The sequence below is a fragment of the Tympanuchus pallidicinctus genome, unplaced genomic scaffold, assembly GCF_026119805.1.
Source record: "Tympanuchus pallidicinctus isolate F22 unplaced genomic scaffold, pur_lepc_1.0 scaffold16, whole genome shotgun sequence".
NCBI lineage: Eukaryota > Metazoa > Chordata > Aves > Galliformes > Phasianidae > Tympanuchus > Tympanuchus pallidicinctus.
The window spans coordinates 17,882,159-17,907,888 of NW_026294679.1; the positions used below are offsets into that span (position 1 = coordinate 17,882,159).

The 25,730-nt window shown below is 50.0% G+C and overlaps 1 protein-coding gene across 1 annotated transcript; it reads left to right on the forward strand.

Moving 5' to 3' along the window:
- Nucleotides 1-2,160: 2,160 nt before the first annotated feature.
- On the forward strand, nt 2,161-21,013 carry SCD (stearoyl-CoA desaturase). Its single transcript, XM_052678138.1, has 6 exons — nt 2,161-2,438; nt 5,931-6,207; nt 12,025-12,155; nt 15,009-15,214; nt 16,365-16,597; nt 17,776-21,013. The coding sequence occupies exons 1-6, from the start codon at nt 2,412-2,414 to the stop codon at nt 17,973-17,975; spliced, it is 1,074 nt and encodes a 357-aa protein (XP_052534098.1). The 5' UTR covers nt 2,161-2,411; the 3' UTR covers nt 17,976-21,013.
- The last annotated feature ends 4,717 nt before the right edge of the window (nt 21,014-25,730 follow it).

Here is a 25,730-nt window from a genome sequence, read left to right on the forward strand (position 1 = left end):
CCGCTGCCCTGTGCCCCACTCCTGGCATTGCCTCAGTGCATTTATAGAAGACCGTGACCTTAGGCATTGGTCACCACATGCACAGATTTTGAATAGTTTTCCCAGAGACGATGACTGAAGTTCAGTCTTTCCTAAGAGATGTTAGTGAACTCCACCACAAGGTGCTTCTGCTGAAGGCTCAGCTGGACAGTTCTTTCTGGAAGGAAAAGCTGCCAGATCCCAGCCCTGCTGCCCTGCCCTCGCCAGGGCAGCCCCTCACTTCCATCATGTGGGGGCAAGCTGTGCTCATCTTAGAGAATGGCAAAGACTTGCTACCCTGTAAGTCCCCTTTTGGCCATGCTCTGCATCTGAAAAAAAAAAAAAAAAAACTGGTGGGAAAGGAAAGGGTCCTGGTGGGTCTTGGTTTCTGCAAAACTGTAAAGGTGGAATCCCAAGAACCTTCTTTTTACCAGCTGGTAGCATGTCCCTGGTCTGTGGCACTGTTATTTTCACCGTGCCATGAGCTGTTATACATATATATATGCTAATCAACAAGTACCCACGTACCACCTTATTTCTTTTTCTTCTTTATTTATTACCTTGCTTTTACTTTCTCTTATTTCCTTCAGATGTTTTAGCACAATGTTCTTCCAACACTCGTGTGCAAAGTAAGTAGAATCTTTAGCTAAATCATTGTTTCTCTCCAGCGTTCATTAACCATCAGCATTGTTAACCGACCATTTAACAGAGAGCCTTAAAAGAGATGGTTAAAATCCCTCTCTGACTCATGCCAGCTTTCATTGTCTAGGAACATCTTCTGTTGTGGGTTCTCTCTTTCAATATTGTGTCTGAGAGTAGGCAAGACTTGATTTTCTAATGTGAAACTAAAACACAGACCCCTCTCAGACCTCTTCATCCATCACAGCGAGATGAAAAAGGAGAGACACATTTTTTCCCCTTTGCCAGCCACCTCTGGATACAGAGAACTGAGCTGCTGTTATTTTTCTTTGTCACTTTTCCCTCCCAGTGATTACAATGCAGCTCACTTTTGACAGCTGCCACTGAATCAGCCCCACTGTACGGGAGCTGGGTCAGCCCCGGGGATGGACTGACTCCGCAACAAAGTGACTGTCCATCCGCACCTCGTTTGGTCGGCTCCTTTGCTGAGAGATAGCTGCCTAGGCAGGATATGGCTCAGCGGATACGGGCACAATTCAATATGGCTTTTGATGTCTCTGTTCCACTGTGAGTCCTGTGCGAGGAGTGGGCGCTGCCTGAACATGGGGCACACTGCAGTTGGGGTGATGGCACTGGAGAGAGCTGCCTCAGCTCTGCCACAAGGAAAGCAGCAGCTGGAGGGCCTCCTTCACTTTTAGTGGGAAACGTCTCCCTGGTAAAGAACCCCAGCAACAAGGAAGTCCAGGTTCTGTTACTGGGGCTGGTGAGAACGTTGTTACGGAAACTGGCTGATACCAGACTGAGCTTTTCATTTCTTTTCACTTTCTTCTGCCCTCCACCAGAAAGAACTGTTTGCTGGTGGAAAATGCCCAGGATTCATTTTAAAGGTTACAGCCAACGTTTTGCAGACTGTGTATATCAAGATAAACCCCTACACAAATATACATGTGGATCCAGACATATAGTTTGTGAATGTGCTTTTCACCACAAAAAAACACCCATACAATTTCAATACATATACATAAATCTCTCTATAGAGCTCCCAGTACAGAGCAGCTGCTTGACAATGAAGTGCCTTCCTTCCAATTCGCTGGCCCAGGTAAGGGTCCCCGCTCCGCTCTTGCTTCGCTCCGCGCAGCCCTGGTGCCGGGGGCGGCTGCTCCGCGGAGCCCGGCGCGGAGCAGAGCTGGGCAGAGCAGAGCAGTGCGCCGAACCGCGGTGCGCGCCGGCAGCAGACCCGCGCAGGGTGCGCGCCGCGGGGAGCGAACAGCAGATTGCGAGCAACCAATGGCGAGGGCAAGTCGAGGTGGCACCAAATTTCCCGCAGCCAATCGGCTCGCGAGGGGGAGGAAAAAGAAGGAGAAAAAAAAAAAAGGAGGAAAGAAAAAAAAAAAAAAGAAAAAAAAAATAGCCAGGCATCATGCGAGAGCCTGGCCCTCGCCATCCTCCTCTTCCTCAGCATCCTTCCTCCCGCCCCCCGGCCCGCCCCGCCTCCCCTCCCGGGCACGCCGAGAGCCAAGCCCCTGCTGCTACTCGCCGCCCGTCGCGCTGACCCCACGCATCTCGCAGCGGGCAGAGGGTCACAGGGAGGCCGGGGTGCCGAGAGCCCGGCCCCGCTTAAATACCTCCGCATCCGCCTCCCCAGCCGCACAACTCGCCCGGCGAGGGGCCGACAGCAACCAGAGTCCCGCAGCAGCCGCCGCCACCGGGGACATTCGCGCACCGCCTCCGAGGGACAGGGACACGGCAGCCACATGCCTGCGCACTTGCTACAGGAGGAGGTAAGCGGAGGGCTTTGTCCGCTCCTCGCCCCGTCCTGTTCCCTGCTCAGGGGAACGGCCCGGGCATCCACGCGTGTCCGCGGCACACGTATGTTCGTGGCGGCGCGGGCCACTTCTCGGCCGGGAGGTGAAGACGCTCGCTGCGCTCGTAGGGCATCGCTCAGCCTCCCTCGGGAGGCGGTGAATGAAACGGCGGCATCTGCCGCTGGGAGCAGCGCCCGGAGAGGCTTTGGCGAGGGGGGAACGATCTCGAATATACTGAGCGTGAAATACGGGCTTGTTTTAAAACATCCATCCAAAGCTGCTAGCAGGGGATAAGTCCTTTGCGGTATGAGGTCGTGGGGATCTGGGGAGTGGAGCGCTCTGGCTGTGGCTTGTATTTATTATTCATTTTCCGAAAAGAAAGGGCTCTCGCTTCGCAGCGTTTTTAAAACAAGTACTGCAGCAGGGAGCGTCTCTAGGACAGACGCAAGGTGAAAGCGGCCAGCTGCCCAGATGGAATGAATGGCTGTGTCTGCATTGCCAAAGCCGAGCAAACATACAATGGGGAGACAGCCCATTTTTGGCAGAAGGCAGCCTGAATAACAACCCGGCACTGGGAAGATATGTGGAGTTAGAGAACATTTGAGATTTTATTTATTTTTTTGTTTGTTTGCCTCCCGGCCGTCACACTCCCCAGGGGTGCAGGGGCTGATCCTGTACTCCTGCTCTCACATTCTCATCCTTCCCCATTGTGCCTGTGCTGAGGAATGGGAGGTAAACCACAGCCCCCTGCCTCGCCTGTCACCAGCACGTGGTGGCTCTTCCCATCCTTTTGTGCAGGTGTTATGACCTTCCAGGGATGGTGTGATGTAAATAATTATATTCCTTTCACCACCTGAAATGGATGCCAAGGACAGTGTGCTCAGACCACGTTCCTAGTTCTTGATGTGTACTTTGGGGCATATCCTGGAGGCTGGGAAGAATCCTGTCCCTGCATCACGCTGGACGTACTAAAATACACGGGACCTGAGATTCAGTGCCCTGGGGGCGCTGGGCTAAAACCTTGGAGCTGCAGCTGGCTGGTTGCCAGGATCACCTATGCAGTGTTTGATGCTGGTAGGGTGCGTGGGGGGGCGTGGAGATGGAGAGCACATCTGTTGTGCACATGAGAGCTGCAAAGTCATTCAGAAAGGAGGGACAGCTCACAAAGATGATTTAGTTGATGCTCTCCCTCTCTCAGCTATAGACCCCAGATCGGTTCCTGTCCCATTTTCCTTGGTGAGAGCCGCAGGAGTCATGGTAGCCATGAAAGGATAAAAATCTGTGGTTTTTTTTTCCTCCTGGTTTCCCTGGTCTCCAGCTAAAGAGCTGCTCACTTCTCCCTCCCTCCTCCAACCCCAATCCTTTCCAACAGGTCTGTAACGATGGAGCTGTTTCACAGCTGTTTTATGGTCCTTTTGATTTAAGGTTAGTTTACATGTGAGAAATGACCTGTTTGATTATATCAGTGTAATTCTAGCAGCAAAAGTATGTTGGTAAAATTCTTCACTTGTCTACTGCAACACAGTAAGAAGTATTTTTTTCCTTCTCTGCTGTTTTCTTTGTACTCTCCCTCCTCCTATGTAACTCTGACTGTGACATAATCTATCACAGAGGAGAAAAATGCAGTTCCAACCTCAGATTCTTATTGTGGAAGCAGCATGTCCATATGGGGAGTATTACCCGTCTAATTATACCACCAGATCTCTGCTGGGAATTTTTCCTGCATAGACAAGTCTTCGGTCTTTTTGGTTTATTGTCTTCCAGCCAAGGAAGAAAACTGTGCCTTCCTGCCAAAATGTCAGATGAGAATATCTGACATTTTGGAATGGGCAGGATTTTTATTTGCCTAATCTCTGGATGAAAAGCCATTTCTCACAGCTCTTCTTGCGGGATTGCCTCTGAATTCTCCAGCAGCTTGGAGTATCACACCCTCAGAGTGACATTAATTAGAGAAGCAGGGAGGGTTGGCCAGTGGCTGGGATGAGGGGGCGGCCGGTGCCAGCACAGCGGTGCCTGGGCACACTGGGAGCAGCAGGGCGCTCAGCAGCATCTAGGGTTTATCTTTTTCTAGCTAGGGTATGTTCAGTTGTGGAAGGAAAAGCTTAGAGGGCTCCCTGCCTAGCAATCATTACACTTCCCAGATGTGAGGAATCTCCTGGATTTGCCAACTCCTCCCCATAGGAAGGTATGTCTGTAACCCTCTAGTTTCTGCCCTCGGGAAAGGGAGGAGTTGGAGTGGCCATGTAAGCTGCCTGGCCTAATTTGAATGCTTCCCTCAGGAAAGTAGGCCACGGCGGAGCGGTGGTCCTTCATATATCCTGGCTGCCCAGGGTTCAGTCTGCTTTTAATTCTGGAGAGCTTTCTCTTCAGAAGGGAGCCCCGCAGCTGCAGGCTCTGAGCTCAGCCATGGCCTCTCCTGCTCCCTCTGGGTTGCTTCCCAGCCCTCTGTGCTGCGCAGCCCACGGCCCCCAGGCATGGAGTCAGGGCTGGGCAGCACACCCCCACCACCCACAGCCCACGTGCACAGCATCTCCGGGTCAGGCCCAGGCGTGCACTTGGGCTCAGGCCTGCGGAAGGGGTGCGAGCGCCAGCAAACACGCAGCTGTCAGGATGGAGGTGGAAATGGGTGATTCAGGGTTCAGTGACCTGTTTCATGAGGGTCAGTCCTGCCTGCTCTTTTCGTCATGCGTGCCTGCTCGGGCGGGCTGTTACTGTGCCAGGGAAAACAAGCATGTGGAGAGGGAATGTTGTGTCATGGTTACAGGAGAAAGCCGGGAGCCAGATCCAAAGAGCTCGCTTCTTATACCTTCCTGTCCTTGCATTGGTGGTCTCAGCTCATGGGATTGCCTTCCAGTGCCTCAGTTTGCCTGGTGAAGAGTGAGAGAGGGACAAGGAGCCCAACAGCAGCTGTGAAGCAGGGGCTGTGGGGCTGGCTGGTGTGTAGGCGAGAGGTCCTGTTGCATCCCAGCCGGGATGGGGAGGCGTGGGGACACAAAGAGGCTTTCCAAAGGAGCTTCCTGCCGTTACCTTGTGATCCCTACTGGGGTAACACAAAGACGTTGGAGGTTGGGAGAAGCCTGACGATTTAAAAAAAAAATCGTATTTCAGATCATATTTCTCCCCCATCTCTTTGTTTGTTTACAAGATTTCTTTTATTTTTGGCTGGTTGCATACAAGGCCAGACTGAAAGCCCACCTTAAAACCGTCCACTTATAATACTGGAGGAAAATAAAAATCCTTGCAGCCTGCAAAAGAACTCACCAAACCACTGATAGATGAAAATACTGGCTTTCAAGTGTTTTTGTTTACTTTTTGCATGGTTTCCACCATTCCCTTCCTCTCCCCAGAAAGAAAAAGCCCTCTCCTTTTCACAGACCATCGCTACATTCTTGCATTTGTAACCACCGATTTCTTGTCTTGTTTTCCCTTTTTCCCTTTCTTGAACACATCCATTGCCATCTCTCCAAGGAGTTCTCCTCAGCTTCCAGCACCACCACTGTCACCTCACGGGTGACCAAGAACGGGAATGCTGCTGTGGAGAAAGACTTAGTCGATCATGACACCTTGGCAGCAGAACGAGGCATGGTAGATGATCTCTTTGATGAAACCTACCGTGAGAAGGAAGGCCCCAAGCCCCCTCTGCGATACGTCTGGAGGAATATAATCCTCATGAGCCTGCTGCATCTAGGGGCCATAATCGGGCTGACGATGATCCCTTCTGCAAAGATCCAGACCCTGGCATGGGGTAAGCACATTTCTCTGCTTGTTTCTCAAAATCTGCAAACGTGGTTGTTGGGTGGGATTTTTTTTTCTCTCCAGGATTCAAGAAGGAAAAGTAAGTGGAGGTCTTCTTTTAGAAGATGCTCAGCCAGCTTCATAGCAAGCTAGGAAACACTAGCAAGTGTCTCCTTTGAGGGAGGAGGATTTGACAGGGACTGCCTGGATGATTAAAGAGCAAACCTCTGCAAGGGCATTAGATAAGATAGAGAGAGGAACTTTCCTCGTGCTTCAGTACTGCATCCTTGCTGGCTCATGGAGGTCCTCTGCCTGGCAGGCATTTACTATAGGAACTGGCAGAAGTAGGGGCCCAATCTTCTGGAGTATCCAACCCTCACAGGAACAGTCCTGATGCTGAGTGGGAAAAAAAAAGATCTTTAGACAAAGCGATTCTAGTCTGCTAGACTTTGGAGTAAGACACACCTGAATACAGCGCCTTCTGAGGTGAAGCACAGAAAACATTTGATGGAGCACAATGACAGTCCTGGAAAGTTAGAAAGAAAGATATTAGCAAGAGCCCATTCAGGAGTGGCTAGGAATAGAAGATATAGGGAATTTGGTGAGAGGCTGTTGCCCAAAGTAACCATTCCTATGTAAGTCTACAGATACTCCATGTGTTTGTGAGGGGAAAAAGACAAAATACAGTTGTGCTAAGGGTAGAAGTTTATTCTTGTATCATTCTTATGAGAACACAATTAGCCTCCATCATCCGAGAATTAAGTGTGACAGCTTTCAAAAAATAAAAAAGCAGCTCTCCAGGCAGCAAATTCCAATAGAAAGCACAACCAAGCAGAAGGTAGCTAGGAGAAGCTCCTTTTTTTTCTGAGACCTATCCCTGAGCAAGAACCAAACTTCTTTGACTGCTTGAAAGACAGCTGGGACTGAGGCCCAAGCTGCTGGGAAGCCTCACTTTCCATGAGGCTTTATATGACCTTCCAAAGGGTTCAAGAAGCCAAACCGTTCCCAGTGGGGAGTTCTAGAGATTGCATCCAGCCCTTGCCTTTCTGTGAAGCAGAGCATCCTGAAATAGGAAGCCCCAGTCATATTCAGAGACATGCTGGAATGGCAGCAGTGCTTTTAGTTTCAGCAGTGTCCCTGTGAAGTACTCTGGTGGGAGCAGCATTCTGGCCATCCCAGGAGGACAGGCCCCAGTGAGGTCCTCTTGAAGTCTCTTGCACTGCCTTGCTGCCCCTGCTGGATGGGACCCGTGGTGGCACATGCTCTCAGTCTGTCACCCTGACAGCTGTGAGCTATAAGCATTGCATCTGGTAAGGAGATGGCCCCCTAGGCTGCCAGACTTTGTGCTTCCCCAACTACTTAAGCATCTCACAGTAAGACGCCTGGGGATGAGCCCACTGGATGCCACAGGACTCAAGAGTCTGGCTACATCATCTGCAGAAACAGAGGCAGTGTTCTCTGTTCCCACACTGTCAGCATGGCCTTTCACAGGGATGTTATGAAAGAAAACGTTGCTGGCCTTTCCCTTGTGAAAACTTGACAGGCCTCAAGGACAGGCTGCATTTTTCCCTGGGGCTGGCAGGGCTTGGCAGGACATGCAGCCTTAGCACAACATTGGAGGAGTGTTCCTGGGCTGTCTGTGTGGTGGGGTGTCCCCTTCCCGAGCTCTTGGCTGCAGGCAGGAGCTGCTGACCTGTCTCACAGCAGCGTTCTGGCAGCCCGAGTCATCTAACCCCCACCCAAACAGCTTTGGCTTTACAGCAAGGAGGAGGGTGAAGCTGAGCTGGGCCTACTATTTTAATGTCTGCTGAGATGTGCTGTTATTTCCAATCCATCCAACCCATCTCCTTGACCTCTCCTGAGATACACAGGTGGGCTTGAGCATCTCCATTCAGAAGGTAAATGATGCTTTGCACTCTGCTGAGCCCCGTCTTATCCTCAAAATGGTCTGTGAGGCAGTATCCTTGCAACCATGTGCTTGTTCAGGATGCCTGTATGGCATACTATGGCACTTCTTGGGAATCTGCTCTGCTTTTTTTTCTGACTCCAGTCACTCCTCTTCCTCAGCCAGCTCTGATGTGAAGTACCAGTGGCTGTCCAGCCACTGTGAGGCACTGCATGATTCCTCAGTGGCTTCTGGAGTGACAAGTGTCTTGGGAAGGGAAGAACGTGGAATTTGAGGAACTGCATTGTTTTGGGATAGCTGAAGATCCGTCCTGTGTTAATGCAGCTGCAGTGGCTTCAGAGAGCTCCCTGTCCTAGATCACATCCTCTGGAAAAGGACCATCCTTTCTCTCACTTTGCAGGCCAGACAAGGCTTTTCCAGCACATCTCTGGGGCTGGGATGCTTCCTTCATAAATTTGACTTCTCAACAAGGCTCCTTGCTGTCTCTTGCACTGTTCTTGTCTCAGCTCACTACCTTTTTTTGAAGGGGCATAGAGAGCCTCTGTAACTGTTATCTCATAGTCTTGCTGTTACCTTCCCAGCAAGGAAAGGACAACAGTTCCCCTTTGACACACAAAGACAGAATAGCAGGGACTTGTCCACAAGCTATGGGCTCATGGCAGAGCAGCTCTCTCAGTTGTAGTTTTGGAGCTGTTGTTTTTTGTTTGTTTCTTTGCTTAGATCATTCCTTCCTGAGGCTATGTACATGTAATATAAAATCATTGTGGTCCCAGATGTTCTCTGTTGTGTCAGGTAGCTGATCTACCCTACTGTATTTTTTATAAGGAGCAATCCTCTGCTTGTATCCTCTTCATCTAGGCCAATGTCTCCTTGATGTTTCTGTCCCTCTGAAACCAGTTATATTGGTGACTGTGTCCTCTTTTGTTTTCATTTCTCTGTGTGCTAATTCCTCTTTGTCTCCCAAGCTCTCGAGCCCTGCCTTCATCATTGTTTGCTGTTCTGCATTGCTGTGTGCATTGTATCCCCTGATCTCTTTCTGGTACAGAGCTTCCCAGAACGAGCTGGGATTGTTGATCAGGTGAAAGCTCACCATATTTAAAGCTTTCTGAGCCCTTCCAGTGCTATGGCTTTCTTGCTGGCTCCCCTTTTTAATTACTGTCTTCTCTACATTTGACAAAATCTGGTCCAGACAATTTATTTCTAGGGACTGTGGGCAGATTTTGTTTCCTTTACCAGACTGATTCTGGAAGGGATGGATGCAAAGGGGATGGACAGTTTCTCACTACTCACTCCTCCAAAACATGATTTGCATGTTGTCTTCCTGGCCCTCAGGTACATCAGATGGTGATAGTTGTGTTAACCCCTGATGACCCAACTCCTTGCAGCGGTGGCAGAAATATCTATAAAGGATTGATACTTTTCTGAACCATAATCTTGCTGGATAATTTAGGCAACAGACAGCCTGAAAATCTCCAGCAAAATGTTTATAGAAGTCTGATTCTGCTTTCCCATTGATCCTGCTTTGGGCAGCACCTCTCCTAGTGTCTTCTCCAGGCTAAATTTGCAGGCGACGGTGCTTCTCTGCTGAGTGCAGAGAGGAAGTTCTGATTTTGCCAGACAAGGAAGTTAAAGTTTAGCAACAGCAGCTCCTATTGCTCCTTCTAAACACTGTTCCCCTTATGCTGCCTGCATGTGTTTCCTTACTATTGATTCATTTCTCCCGAGAGCAGCAACTGTTTGCTATCCTCACAATCTGGCTAGGTTGGACTGGGAAGCAAACAGAAAACAATCTAAAGCTGTAGCTTTCCCTCCGTCCCTCTACGCAGAAGCCCAAGGACACCTGTGGGAGGAGGGACAGCTCTTCATGTAAACATCCTTGATGGCTGAATGCAGGTGACAATGCCTTTAGCACATTCCTGGCTTCCCATCATAACTTGAGGTCTCAGTCTGAGCCGCAAAGAGGTAGAGGCTATTGAGTCATATAAGCACAACTGAATTGAAATGTTTTTTGATTCATTTTTTTGGGCTGCTGAGTGCGCTTTATTGCCAGTGGTCATAATTCTTTGTATTTCATTTGAATGGGTCATTGGCAACATCACCTGGGATGCTGCAAATACAGTGTCTTCTGGATATTCTATACTGCAAAGCCACTGTCATGTCATGGTACTGAACATGATGCTGAAACCTCAGTTGATGGAGTTCTTCAGTCCTTCATTTGGGGGAGCGTGACAGGGCAGCTATGAAAGCCTAGGCTTCTTCATCTCACTTTCCCTGTTTCCTTTCCAATTCGCATCCTAATGAGTGATCTTGGAGAAGCTCTTCTTCGTTCCCTGCAAGATGCTCATTCCCTAAGTCATAGTCATCTGTTCAGGGGGACGAACCCCCTGAATCATCAGGGTACTGATTCCTCTGTTCACCAACATTTTTTTTGATTGCCCATATCCTGTTCCTGTTCCATTTATCACGGTCATGACGTACATGTCTGACAGAGCTAATAGCCCCCAGGAAGAGTTCAGGTTTCTTTCAGTCTGTGTGCCATATATGCATAGCCAGATAACCAGGTCCTTTCCCACAGCACACTTCTGCTCCTTAGATAAAGTACAGTTATTGTATGTGGGCAAGATGCAAGGCAGCATGGAGTTACAGTTAGTTGCAGGACAGCATGTGAGAGAAAGAGACGCCTGAGCTTAGCCTATAAATAGGGCCTGTACTCACCTAACCTGGTATTTACTTTCTAGCACCGTTAAAGATGATGAAAGATTGCACAGTTCCATTTCCATGCCCAGTTCACCCTTGACTCACACTTTCTTGCCCCACAGTGGGGAGCTGGGCTACTTTCCTAGCAAGTTACCCCCTACATCCTTGATCCAACATCCACTGCAAGCCACCATTGTATTTTTTTCTATGGACTTCCTGTTTGGTGTTTCTCATAGAGTATGTAGAGGTTGGAGAGGTATTGCTCTCAGCTCTGGTTTAAACTGCTTGTCATTCTTGGAAATCTACCTCAGCTGCCAAGATGTGCACAGTAGGTTACCCAGAGGTTTTATGAAATCTGCTTTGCAGGGCATAGCAGCCTTTGCCCAAGGGAGAATGATGGTGTGTCACACTCCTACCACTAATAGGAAGTGTCTGCAACATCCAGAAGTGGGTTTAGTTGTTACTGCAAAGTCCGATATTATTCAAATCAGAGTCAAAACCCTGGATTATCTGAATGAAGGAACTGATTTTAGTCATGTTACTAACAAAGCATTTTCTGAATTAAAGATAGGCTTGGTAAGATCCATTTGGCTGGAATGAATGGTACTGTCAAGTGTACTGGTGATCATTATCAATAGGCCTACTTCTAGGAATAAGGAGCTGTCTGCAGGATTAAGTGAATTGGCTGAAATCTGCAAATTTTTGCCAATGATGGAGTTATCTTTTGGGAAAGCAGGAAATGTCCCTTCTCCTAGAGCTCCCATTAGATTGGTAGGTTAGATATTTTTCTAGCCAACTCAGACTAAGGAAGGGAGCAGAAGAGAAGCCTAACTATGGGCTTGAGCTGTCCTCCTAAATAACTCTAACATAATCTACTACCTTTAGGTTAAAAGAATGCAAAAGAGTGACAACAGGTGAGATAGGGAAGTGAAATCTTTGATTGGGAAATATGGGAGGAACGGGGGAAGCCACTCCCTGGTAGACGCATCTGTTAGATGCACCTCTCCTCCTCCCAGACCAAGCCTATCTGATGAGGGAAAATGCTTTGTACTCAAGTAACTGCACTCTCAAGTTGATATATTACTGCCCTAGTATATGCTTTCCATGGGTTCTTCTCTTGAATACACAGCTTTGAGGGAAGGTTTGCCTTTCTGTTGTTTTGCCTGAAACTGTGGTGCAGGCTGACTTGCTCTAACTGCTCCAATGCTTTCATTTCCTCTCCAGCCATTCTGTGTTTTGTGTTGAGTGCTCTGGGGATAACAGCTGGATCTCACCGCCTCTGGAGCCATCGATCCTACAAAGCCTCTCTGCCCCTGCGTATCTTCTTGACTATTGCAAACTCAATGGCCTTCCAGGTAAGCACCTGCTCTTTGTGTGAAAACAAGTCCTCAGAAAGAAGTGCTCCCCTGAGTCTGTGTTTCAGATACAGGGCACAAGATGATGACTGGTTCCTCTCTCCTACTGCCTTTTGTTAGCAAGTAACCTACCCTTTCCATCTAACATTGTGGTGCTGAAGTCCATCTCATTGCCTTCACATTGCCCCTGCAGAGGGTAACTGTGAGATGAACCTTGCTAATGAGATGGGGAAGGACTACTCACCAAGGTCTCCAAAAAGGAAAGCTCTCCAAAGCAGGAATGTACGCTTCCCTCAAGTGCATTCTCCAGTTCTTGCCTTCGGAGGATCTGTGAAGGAGGTGTGGATGTGCCAAGTGCTCTCCTGCTACTTGAGTGGCCTCACCCTCCTCTTTCTGCACTGCTGAAAAGAGGGGGGCACATCTGCACAGACTGGGGAGCAAGGCTGTGGAATCTACTGCTGCAGAAAGACCAAGCACTTGAGCATTTAGGGGTAGGCTTCTTTGATTTTGGAATAGTGACTGTGAGGAACAACCCTAATTTGAAGTCCTGCCACTGGCTTGCAGAGAGTCATCCAAGAGCAGTGATGTTTCAAGGAGAGAGGCTTGGGCCCATTCTGAGTGGCCCAACTGACTTGGAGGCAGCTGATAAACTCCTCAGGATATTGCCTAATCACTCATGAGAGCACTTCATCATCTGCAAAAGCAAACAAGCAGGGCAGTCCTTAGGGACTGCATGAAGTAGCAGAGATGGCCCTGAAGAAGTTAGAGTGAAAACCCTAATTGAATTGGCATAGAAAAATTATCAGTCCCTCCTGTTTATTGCTGTGGAGCAGCTCTAATGGAACTCCATTCTCCAACTGTACTAGAGAGGACTTCATACAGGATAGCTACTGTGTAGGAAATAGTGGGTTGTATGGCAGGCTGTAGCACTTTCTGCTGGAAGAAGGTGCACAGAAAAGTGCTGGTACTTTGCCCTTGAGTAATTTTCCAGCTGAGGTGTGGGGAGAAGAGTAAAGCCCAAGTGGACCAGCTATTTTAGAGCCACTGTCTCACTTTGTTCATTGTGCAGCCATAGAGGATATAATCGTTGATGTGTAATCAGAAAAGGGAGGGAATGTTTTCTCCAGTCTTGGAAAAGTTTCTAAAACACCATTCACTTTCCTATTCTCTGTTAGCACCAAATTAGTTTTTCATGAAGAAGAGGAAAGACCAAGCTGTTGATTCCAGCTACTGGTCCAGTACTCAGCATGGGAATGAGTTGGGTTGCTGTGTATTGGCCAGTCCCATACAAAGACCATCCTTCACATGGTTGTAGGGCAGAAGAGGGAAAGAATTTGCTGAGTTATTGCTATGGGGAATAGACAAAGATGAGACAGACAGATATTCCAGCTTCAGTAGGAACTAATCCAAAGTTTTACTGAAAATTCAATACCATTCCTCTTGAGTTTTTTCTTTTAATAGTTACTCTCAACGAGATCAAGAGAAGGTTTACTTGCAATTTACCTCATTCCTGTTGTTGACAGCAGCTCTAAAATCGGACTTGTAACTATTCAAGCCAGAAAAGATCATAGATTGTCTTATCTGAGGTCCTCCAGAGAATGCCTGTCAGCTGATCAAAGACCTGTGGCTTCTGGTTTCAGAGAATTTGAGCCCTATCTGGCTCTTCCATTGTGAAGACCAGATAGCTGCAGTGCAGCAGAAGCTCCTCTGGTTATAGCCTATAAGCTGGAAACTGCCAAGGAGGGAGGGTTCTCTGAAGCTTCGCCTGCTGACCTAAGAAAGTCAAGGTTGCAGCTAGGGCTGGTCCCAAGCTAAGATCAGTAGAAAAGAGATATGCTAAAGTTTGGATCAAGATTCTGAGTTTTCTGCCTTGAAATCTCTGATATGTGTTTGTACACGTGGTGTGAAAGACAAAATAGTACTGTGCTCTAGCTTGAAAGCCTGGCCTCTCTACAGATTTGTGCCTGCTACCTCCAGCAGAAAGCATAGTTCATAGAAGCCCTATGTTAGTAATGAGATTAAGGAGTCTCTCAGAGACTCCTCTAACAGAGGAAACAGAGAAAATAGAGATGTGCATAGATCTGTTTCTTGCTTTCTAGGATGCTGTAATACATGGCTTTAAGCAAATTAAGATCTTGCTGTAGAGGAATGAGTACAGGCTCATTGAAATCTATTCTTAAAAGTGGCCAAAGCAAGTGTTTTGTGATACAAATGATGAAAGCTTTGACATTTTTCAAACCATATTGATTTCCTAGCTCAAAATGAATGGGCAAATTTTGGTAACTCTCATTGAAGTTGTGTATTTCTAAATCTTTTAAGATTGCTTAATTAAAAAAAAAAAGTTTAAAAAAAGGATTGCCCCCAAGTCAAACAGATTTGGCAATCCCAGGAAAAGTAAGGCAGGCTGACCCATGGAAAATGTCACTGTAGAGTGAAGGGGCAGGTTGATCAATACCTACTGGCAGCTCTAGGGACATGGTCAAGAGACCAGTGCGTGCTGTGTGAGGGAGGAGGCATGAACTGGCCAGTTAGGACTGGGTGTTGTGGGGTGGGGGAACAAACAGAACCAGTCAAAGCCTGTGATGCTGTAGAGGATGTGCAAACCAAGATCTAAAATTAACTAATTAAAAACAACAACAAAAGAGAGTAAAAGAATTAAAAAGAAAAAAGAAGCAGATGCTAAAGAACAAAGAAGATCCAACCTCTGCTTTAAAAGTCAAAAACCTCACATCCTAAAGAAAGACAGAACGACTAATACACATTCACGTCAACAGGATTTTGTAGGCCCTTTTGTAACGTTGAAGGGAGCATCTCAAGCCTTAGCCCTAAGTTTCTGCTCATCTTGCCTTGCAGAATGACATCTATGAGTGGGCCCGGGACCACCGTGTCCATCACAAGTTCTCTGAGACAGATGCAGACCCTCACAATGCTATGCGGGGCTTCTTCTTCTCCCACATCGGCTGGCTGCTGGTACGCAAACACCCAGATGTCATAGAGAAGGGCCAGAAGCTGGACCTGAGTGACTTAAAGGCTGACAAAGTGGTGATGTTCCAGCGGAGGTAAGTAGTGGGGTGTGGGATAGAGTGGGAACCCCATAAGCGAGCTAGGGAGCTCCTTTGGTGGACTGTGAAAGGAGGTGGGATGTCATGTGAGGAATGTGAGCCCTTGGTCTGCCTGAGGCTTTGCCATGGGATGAGCTCTGTGAGAAGTCAGCTGTGCCTCTTCTATAGGAAGCATTTAGAGGCTGGTGCCAGGGTTCCAGCCCTCCCACACCCCTTTCTCACCTTGCAGCCTTGTAGCACCTCACTCATGGGCTGAGTTTCTTACCACAAGCCATTTTCTTGCCTGCTTGCCCACAATCCCCCTGCTGCCTGGGCTGACCCAGAACCCACCTATGCGTGCCTCTGGGCCATCCCTGGAGAAACTGTGGTTCATGTTCCAGGTCATGCCTCTGCCTCCCTCCCATCGGTCTGCTGGAAAGAGATGAAAGACGAGTTGAAAATGGGGACACGAGAGGGGCAGTCACTAAGGACAGTCTTGATTCATTTGTGCCTCCTGTGTGGAGTGTCTGTCATCTGTCTGGGGCTGTACTGGGGCTCACCTTTGGAGAAGACGAGCTTGTCACCAGGGCTGCTCTCCTACTTTTTGTGAATTTTGCTTGTGGATCACCAGAGTGGCTCAGCTTCCCCTACTCCTATCCTTCCAGTGTGAGAGACCCAGTATGCTCAGCTATTTGAACAGGGCAAGCATCCTCTGCTTGCATTTGTCTGTGGGGTATTGGCAGACAGGGCCAAGTGCAAGGAGGAGATGCAGCACTTGGCTAGAGCTGGAGAACAGACTTTCCGTGGAACCTTCTGCAAATGTGGCATTGCCTTATAGAGACCAGCATAGCTAAGGGATAAATGGGAGATCAGGAAAAAGGCAGCAATTGGTGTCTGGACTTACTGTGATGGGGACATTTCTACATATGTGTGGCTGGGACATATGTGTGGCAGGAGTTTAGTCCACGTCTCTTGCTCAGAGGTAAGACTCGGAAGTCTCCAGCAAGGGCTTCTGTGCACCCAGGGTAAAATATATGGGACTCAGCATTGAGATATTTCTGCACTTGATTTTCCCTGTATGACTCAGACAAAAAAATCTCCCAAGGGAGGACTGAACCAGCCCTGCATCTGCCACTGAACAGTTTCCTCCTGGTCCCTTCTTTTCCAGATACTACAAGCCATCGGTGGTGTTGCTGTGCTTCACGCTGCCCACTGTAGTGCCCTGGTACTTCTGGGATGAATCCATCATCATCAGCTTCTTCATTCCAGCCATCCTGCGCTACACCTTAGGGCTCAATGCCACCTGGCTAGTGAACAGTGCTGCTCACATGTTTGGCAATCGGCCGTATGATCAGAACATCAACCCACGGGAGAACCCACTGGTCAGCGTGGGGGCCCTAGGTACGTTCAGCATCCATGATTTTCACTGCTGGTGCTGCAGCTGTTTATGGAGATTTCTGTGAATCCAGGTGTCCTCATTTTCCCTACATCATTCCTCTCCTGCCCTGCAGCTTTTGTATGTGGACATGTTTCCCGGTCTAGTCAGTGAGTACATAAGGGCAGTGGGGTTATCAGCTTCCACTAGCCTCTCTGCAGCCTGGAAAAGACTCTGTTAGACTTAGCACCTCCTTATCTCAATAGCAGTTTTTTTATTTACCTTGTTCCAAGGTCTCTCTGCCCTGTTTACCAGACCAAAAAATTTGTTCCGCAGTCTCAGCTTATCTCTCTTAGATTTATCATCTTAAAAACCAGCAGATGCGTATTTGGATGTGCTCTTAGTGTGGCCAGTGATTTGGGGCTACTAGAAGATGAGACAAGCCAGATCTCGTGCATTTTCCCAAATTCTGAGAATCAAGAAAAGTATATCCTAGCATTTGCCCATATGTGTTCCCCTAAACTCAAATCTCAGCTGCTGTACATCCCTGTATATTACAGTTGCTGCACTGATTTCCATCACTAAAAGATCTATTCTTAAGGTTTTAGTAGAGAGGGATTTTTACTACAGAGAGCCAGGGGGTAGGAGCAGGAGTCCAGGCAATGTAATTGAAGCCCACCTTAACACTCTCTAGAGCAGAAGATAACTGGCTTATGTAGATTGCTTAGTGGAGGTCTCTCTGCATTGCTCCCATCTGGAAACACCATTTCGATTTTGGCATTAGGACTGTTAATTGGCCTCTCTTGGTTTGTCATGGACTTGATGCAGGTCTGTCAGGTAGCTCAACCTATAGTAGAAGGTGTCTTATTGTGGCAGAGGAAAATCCATTAGGATTCCCCCAGTTTATTGGTGCAGTCTATGAACAAGAAGTTTTATAGGCTCCTGGCTGCATGCTCATTTTCTGCCAAAGTCTCATAAGTCCTCTCTGGCTGTCATCACCTCTTTTGGGCCAGCACAGGCTTCCTCTAGTGCTGGACTATTTCCAAATGAAATGGGGCAAATTCACAGAGGAAAAACTGCGCTGAGAGGAGAGAGCAACCTAGAACCAATCCAGAGCCTGTTGGAGGGTTGTGGTGTTTGGGCCAAGTGAAAGGGGCCCTAGCCTAGAGCTCTTCCTATCTTCTCTTCGGTCTTTTTTTTGCAGGAGAAGGTTTCCACAACTACCACCATACATTCCCCTACGACTACTCCACCAGTGAGTTTGGCTGGCGCTTCAATTTAACCACAGCCTTCATCGACCTCATGTGCCTCCTGGGGCTGGCCAGCGATCGCAAGAAGGTCTCCAAAGAGGTCATCTTGGCCCGGAAAATGCGGACTGGAGATGGGAGTCACAAGAGCGGCTGAGTTCCTACTCCCCTTCGCACACACATCCACACCTCTCCTTCCTCCTTTTTCTCCCTTTCTCCTTTCCTGATCCCTCTGAACACGCTGGACAAAGGTTTAATGTTCTGTTTACTAACTACTGAATAATGCTACCAGTTTGCTTACGATAATGATAATGAGTTTTAACCTCCTCCATGGTGTATTTTACGTGATGTATTTAAGACCTGGAGCTCTGCCTCTGTAACACCAGGCTACCCCTTTCCCCCTCCCCTGTCCCTTTTTGTTCTCATTTCTAATTCCTCTGCCCTGTCTTCTGCTTTACTTCATCCCTGCCTCCCCAGGTGGAGGAGCTGGTGGGAAGCAGCCCTCTGCATTGCAGCCCTCTGCATACCACAGTGCTGAGGGATGCCCATACCATCCAGCTGAAGAGTTAAGCCAAAGTCAGTGTGACCATCTCCCCAAAATTCCCACCTCTCCTTCCTCTGTCCCTCCTTTCTGAAGGGCTGCTGATGCTTGGCATGGCTAAACTGCTGTCTGGGATAAGCAGCCCTGTCCCTTTCCCTTACTGTTGGGTGCAGAGTGTGGGGAGTGGTCTCCTCCCCACCTCTCAGCCCTCTGGTGGTGGGAGGAGAGCCCCAAAGGTGTCTGAGAGCTCCAGGCAGGTCTTGGGTGGTTTTGTTGGGTGCAGCCAAGATTTTGCCAGCAAATAGGATGTGCCAAAACTGAGAGGGGGAGAAGGATGTAAACCAAAGCTTCACCACTGTATTAAGCTGCTTTACATGCTGGAGGAACAGTGTCCCCATCGATGTCCTGTTGTCTCTGTGTGCCCCAGGGTCTGGGTGCAGGGACACAGGAGATATGGCTGGTATGGCGAGGGAGCACCTGTGTGCTCAGGAGGTGTGAGGACATCTTGGAAGACCTACAAAGCATGTCTTTCCCTCTGCATGGGCTCTCGATTAACAAGTGCCTGACAAACACTGAGATGGAGCGAGGTGGCAAGGAGCTGAGGGGGTTTTGCAGTCCCCAGCTCCCTGAGGGATGGGGATGCACTCTCTAGAGAACACAGGAAGAGAACGCAGCTCCTCCTTAGCCCCTTGGCTTGTTTCCTGGCCCCCTGTGACTGCCAGCCTGCTGCTCAGCCTGGTGAGCAAGCTGCTGTCCCGCTATGCAGGCAGCGCGGGTGGTGAGGCAGCGCAAAGGTCGGTTATATCACCCGGGCCTGAGACAGCGTGGGCAGGCAGCTGAAGGGCGTGTTGGGAAAAAGAAGTTCCTGTGGGTGTTGTTTCCTGTAAGCTGCACAGACTGCAGCAGGAGTTCAGGCAGTTGGATCGTGGGCACAGTGGCCCCTCACCAGGCTGAATGTGCTTTTTTTTTTTTTCCTCCTCAGCTTCCCTCACCATTATCCACTTTTATTTTTGCAATTAGTTGCAGCAATAGTATCAATTATGTTGCTTAAACACATGGATGGAACGGGAGGAAAGCATAAGAGGTGACAGGAAGGGGTAACATTGGAGCAGATTGGCGGCATCCCCCTGGTTCTGGGGGCAGCTCATCTGCCTGGCCCCTTGCCACGCTCCCTACAGAGCAGCCTGGCAAGCCTCCCCGCAGCCAGCTGCTGCGGCTTTGCTGCTCCGAGACATGTGGGAATCAGGACAGCTTTGCAATGCTCTCTGTAACTCTCTTTAGCTCAGGACTCTCCTCTCCTTTCCCCTCCCTGCCGCATCCTTGTCACTGCTCATCAGTAGGACCCTTCTGCTCTGGGGTACCAGGGCTGATGTGATCTCCAGCTGAGGGCTGTGACGTGGAGCTCACAGCATCCCAAAGGTAGCGGCACCAGACTAAAGGCAACATCCTTACAGCCCTGCTGCTTTGTTGGGGTCAAAGGGGAGAAACACCCTTAGCTCTACAACTGTGGGCTGCCTTCACCAAACCCCTGTGAACTCCTTAAAGTCTCCAGAGAGGATGAGGTGCTCCAGACAGTCCTGTGAAGGGGGGAAGGTGAGGAGAGCGATTACTTGCTCTTGGTGCCCTCAGCCTGCGGCACGACATACCCTGTGGCAGATAAGTGTGCATGACATGCTGCAACAGCTCACGTCCTCCCAGCAGAGAAAGCAGGGCCTGACTGACACCAAGGGTTCCTTTTGAATTTCAAGTGCTGATTTGGGTCCAGAATTTGGAATTAGGGTGGAAGCTGAGGAACAGTAACCAAACAGTCCTGGTGTTTGCCCAGTCACTTTCAAGGTGGATTGGCAAATATCTCTGGGTGCCTTAAATCTTCCTTTAATATACATAGAAGTATTGACAGCTGTTTGCTGTTTTTTGTTTTGTTGGTTTTTTGGGATTTTTTTTTGCTGAATTATGAACATTTGAGGGGTTTCTTAATTATTTAATTGCCTACATTGAACTGTGGGTGCAGGTGATTTTGAATGTACTTGAGTTAGAAATTTTTGTTAGATTAAGAAACAGATAGAACATTTTAGGTAGACTTTTGTTTGATATATATATATATATATATATTTTTGGTGGCATGTTTGTATCCTGGATGCATTGTCTGTATGTTCACTGTAAATGAGTCTGTGAGAGGTAGAAGCGGATGAGGTGGCAGCAGAGCCGTTCCCTGAGCCCAGGTGAGCACCTGCCTGCTGTGCCATCTGGGACAGTGTCATGTCATGCCTCAGTTTCCCTGCACAGGGCTGCACGCTGCCCACAGGGAGCGGGAGGGAGGCAGCAGCGCACCATGTGCACACTGATGCTGGAGGAAGCACTTTCCAGGCCCGTTCCCAATCCCGGTGGTATCACAGAGAGCAAGTGTTGGGTGCTTGGGGAAGGACTGGAGAGCTGAACCTGCACGCTGCCTGAGCTCTGTCACTTGAGAGTAGGATACAATTTTTCACAGCTTAGGGATTTCTGCATAGTAGTATCTCTCTGTTTTGTGTACTGGAAAAGGAAAAAAAAAAAAAAAACACAACTTTTTGAAATAATTTCTACTAATATGGAAACAGACATCTGGTTGTGCTGATCTGAAATTTTATTTGTTCATAATAAAAATGTTACTTTAAGACCTGTTGGACTTCCAGCGTGACGAGCGGGACTGGACTAAGCACGAAAACTTAGGAGGCACACTGTCACCCACGCCTTTTGCTGAGCTGGCCTCAGCAGTCCTCATGGGTCCCTGCCAAAGCGGGATCTTCTGTGTGCTTGGGCTAGAAGATGCCAATCCTCAGTCCTGCTCCCTCCCACTGTTGGCAAGGAAGGGGAGATCACCCTCTGCCTCCGTAAGGGTGCTGAGCGAGCAGCTCATGATGGCTGCTCCCTCCCTGCAGGCCTGCTGCCGGCTGCCTGCGCCGCGGGTTACTGCAGGTTACCCAGCCGGGCCCTCTGCCAGCACCCGCGGCCGCCAGCCGTGCATGCGGCACAACACGTAATACCGGCAGCCCGGCCCCACGTCACACGAGTTCATTCACCTCGGCCAGGGGAATTTTCCTGCTGCTGCCGGCCCTGCTCTCCCCCTCACTTTTAGAAGCTGGAGGGAAGTGAAAGAAAAAGGGGCAATCCCCCCACCAAATATCGCTTTAGTTGCTGGTTGCTTCTCTCCTGCCTCACCCAAGCACCCTTCAGACAGAAATGGGGAGTGAGGCCCATGCTGCGTAGGCCCAACTTGCTGCACTTGGATGCCGGGTGCACACAGCACGGAAGCACTGCGGCCCTGCACACAGCGTGTGGATCTGGGCACAAAAGGCCCATGCTCAGCTTCCCAGGCTGAGCTCCGGCCGCAGTGCTCTGCCCCAGGGCGGGGGGGCACAATGGGGGCTGCATGGCTGCTCTGGGCTGGCGAAGTGCTGCTGCTTGTCATATCCAGCACTCTTCTCATTCAGCACAACCCTCTGAAAACAAGCGACACAGAAGGCCTATCTCCAACCCCAATTATTCAGAAAAGCCTAAAAATAAAGTTAATGATCCCTCTGCCTGCGTTTCACGAGAGCAGAGCTCAGATCTCTGCCTCTCCCTTTTTCTCCAAGGCTGTCATTAAATTCCCTGCCCAAAGTACACCTTCCGGCCCTCTGGCGCTGCCAGCTCAGCACTGAGCTCGCTGCCTGGAAGTGTTTTAAAGCGATTCCCCCTTCTCTGCGTGATCTGTGAATTCGGGGTGCCACCCCGACGCACCCTAACTCTGCTTTTTTGTGGATCTCCCCTCCACCAGGCTCGGACGGGTTAAGGCGCTGCTGGGAAGAGAGGGCACGGAAACAAGCGACCGCTTGTTCGCACCCACCGGCGGGAGGGACCGAGGGCGCAGCCTGCGGGCGGCGCAGCCTGGGGGGCTGCGGGCACGGCCCCTAGCATCCTTGCCTCTCCGTCTGTCCGGGAGCCCTCGGCACCGGCCAGACCCGCGGACACGTGGATGCGGCGACCCCGCTCCCCACCCCCCGGCTGGCGCCAGGCAGTTCGGCCCCCGGCTGGTGCAGCCCTGCGCACGCTGCTCCCGCCCATTGGCTGAGCCCAGCCGCAACGGCTGACGGTGCACAAAAAAAAACAACAACGGGGAGGTGGGGCAGGCTGAGTTTGCCTGGAGGTTACTGTCGGTCAGCCCACGGCCTCCCAGAGCGTGACGGCCCCGGCTGTTTACAGCAGCCCGCAGCTCCTGACCCGCGCAGGGCCAATCGGCGGCTCGCCTGCCTTGTGTGATCCCGCTTAGCCCAATCCGCGGCCCGGCCTCTGCGTTTCGGCTCCGTTTGCGGGGCCGCCCTCCCGCCGCGCCCCGGGCCCCGCCCGCACCCGGCTGCAACGCGGCCCAAGCACGCGGGGCGTGCAGCGTGCTGCTGCCGGAGCCGCCCCCTCCAGTTCCCGTGCCGCCCCTGCTGAGCGCGGGCCCCTGCAGCCCAGCGCTGCCCCCGACCTGATTGCGGCGCGCGCTGAGCTCTGGGGAGCGCGAGCCCCTGTGCTCGTGCATGTCTGTAAACTCAGGCATACGTGAAGCTCAGCGTCCTGTATACGCACGAATGCTGTGCTGTGGATCCGGTCTCTTTGTTGCTGAGCGCTGCCGTTGCTTCTGACCCAGCCCTCTCTGGCTCAGAATTCTTAACTACAGCAACCTGTCAAACTTTTATTTGTCGTTAAGCTATATGGAAAACCATAGCGCTTTGCAGAACAAGCAGGATTCATAATGGAGTGACAACAGCTGTGACATGACAGTTTGGCATTGTAACAAACACATCTGCTAATCTCACGTGGTTTGTCTCTTTTGGTTCTCCTAAAATAGCTTTTTGCAAAACCCTGCTCTCTCGTGCTCCATCAGCAGTGCTGCCCACCCTTCTCTAGGTCGCCTGGGACCCGCACTTGGTGTGTGGTCATTGTGACAGGCAGGAAGATGGGGAGACTCATGGCCCTACTGTTGTGCTTCTGTCTTTTCGAGCTGATGGATTAAGCAGCAATGATCTAGATAATAGCTATTTAGCTGCCATTTGATCACCTGAAATAGACTCAGCCTGACCCTGAATCCCAAAGAAATGATGCTGGGATACGTTGCTCCTGGGTGACCACCAGGAAGTGCATCATTGGGAAACTGAGGTAAGTGATGTCAAAATCCTGGAAAGTTACAGCTATGATGGAGGTTCCAAGGCCCTCCCACTTCCAGCAGGTGAGGATGTCAGGCCATGCTGCGCTCACCTGCCCTGAATTCGCTTCTTAAGGGTAAAGGGGTCCAGGAAGCCTGGATGCTCCTCAAAATGGAAATCTTAAAGGCACAAGAACAGGCTGTCCCTGAGTGCCGTAAGGTGAGCTGTGGGGGTAGACGACCAGTGTGGATGAGCCAGGAACTACTGTTGAGACTCAGGGAGAAAAAGAGAGTCTACGTCCTCTGCAAGAAGGGACAGGTTACTTGGGGAGATTACAAGGAAGTAGCTAAGGTATGCAGGGAGGAACTAGGAAGGCAAAAGCACAACTTGAACTCAGATTGGCCACTGCAGTAAAAGACAATAAAAAATCCTTTTATAAATATATCACAGCAAAAGAAGAAACAAGGATACTTTTCATCCTATACTTGATGCAGCAAGGAATGCGACCACTGAGGACAAGGGGAAGGCTGAGGTCCTCAATGCCTTCTCTACATCTGCCTTTAATAGCCAGACCAGTTACCCTCGAGCATTTTACACCCTGATCTGGAAGTGTGGGATGCTACTCGGAATCTACCCCCAGCAATTCAGGTAGAGACAGTCAGAGAGCTTCTCCTCCATCTGGACTGTCACAAGTCCATGGGACTGGATGGGCTGCACCCTTGGGTGCTGAGGGAGCTGGCAGGGGTGACTGCCGAGCTGCTCTTGGCCATCTGTCAGCACTCCTGGTTAACTGGAGAGGTCCCAGGGGATTGGAGGGTTGCTGATGTGACTCCCATCTACAGGAAGGGCCGTAAGGAGGATCTGGGGAACTATAGGCCTGTTAGCCTGACCTCGGTACTGGGGAAAGTAATGGAGCAAATCATCTTGGGTGAGATCACACAGCACGTGTGTGATGTCCCGGGGATCAGGCCCAGCCAGCACAGGTTCATGCTTAGTCGTGCTTGTTCATGCAGGTCGTGCTTGACCAACCTCATCTCCTTCTACGACTGGGTGACCAGACTGGTAGATGAGAGGAAGGGCTGTTGATGTAGTCTACCTAGACTTCAGCAAAGCCTTTGACAGCAGTCTCTCACAGGCTTCTTCTGGGGAAACTGGCTGCCTGTGGTCTGGGCAGGTATCCTTACCTTTGGGTAAGGAACTGGCTAGAGAGCCTTGCCCAGCTGGTAGTGGTTAATGGATTTAAGTCTAGCTGGTGACCTGTTTCAAGTGGTGTCCCCCAGGGGTCAGTACTGGGGCCCATCTTGTTTAATGTCTTTATTGATGACCTAGATGAATGACCTACCCTCTGTAACTTTGCAGATGACACCAAGTTGGGATGTGGTGTTGATCTGCCTGAGGGTAGGGAGGCTCTTCAGAGGGAGTTAGATAAGCTGGATCACTGGGCTGAGGTGAATGGGATGAGGTTCAACAAGGCCAAGTGTTGGGTCCTGCACTTTGGCCACAACAACCCCTTGAAGCGTTATAGGCTTATGGACGAGTGGCTGGATGATTGTGAAGAGGAAAGAGACTGGGGGTGTTGGTTGATGCTTGGCTGAACTTTAGCCAACAGTGTGCCCAGGTGGCCAAGAGGGCCAACGGCATCCTGGCCTGGATTAGAATAGTGTGGCCAGCAGAAGCAGGGAGGTGATCATCCCTCTGTGCTCAGCACTGGTGAGGCCACACCTCGAATATTGTGTTCAGTTTTGGGCCCCTCACTACAGGAAAGACATTGAGGCCCTGGAGCGTGTCCAGAGAAGGGCAGCGAAACTGGTGAGGGGTCTGGAGCACAGGTCTTATGAGGAGCAACTGAGGGAGCTGGGAATGTTCAGTCTGGAGAAGAGGAGGCTCAGGGGAGACCTCTTTGCGCTGTACAACCTCCTGAAGGGAGGTTATGGTGAAGAGGGATTTGGCCTCTTCTCTCAGGGAACGAACAGGACCCGGGGAAATGGCTGCAAGTTGTATCAGAGGAGGTTTAGGTGAGACACGAGGAAAAACATTTTCTCTCAGAGAGTGGTCAGGTATTGGAATGGCTGCCCAGGGAGGTGGTGGAGTCGCCATCCCTGGCAGTGTTCAAGAGGCGTCTGGATGAAGAACTGCGAGATATGGTTTAGTAGCTTGTGGTAGCAGTGGTAATGAGAAGATGGTTAGACTAGATGATCTTATAGGTCGTTTCCAACCTTGTGAT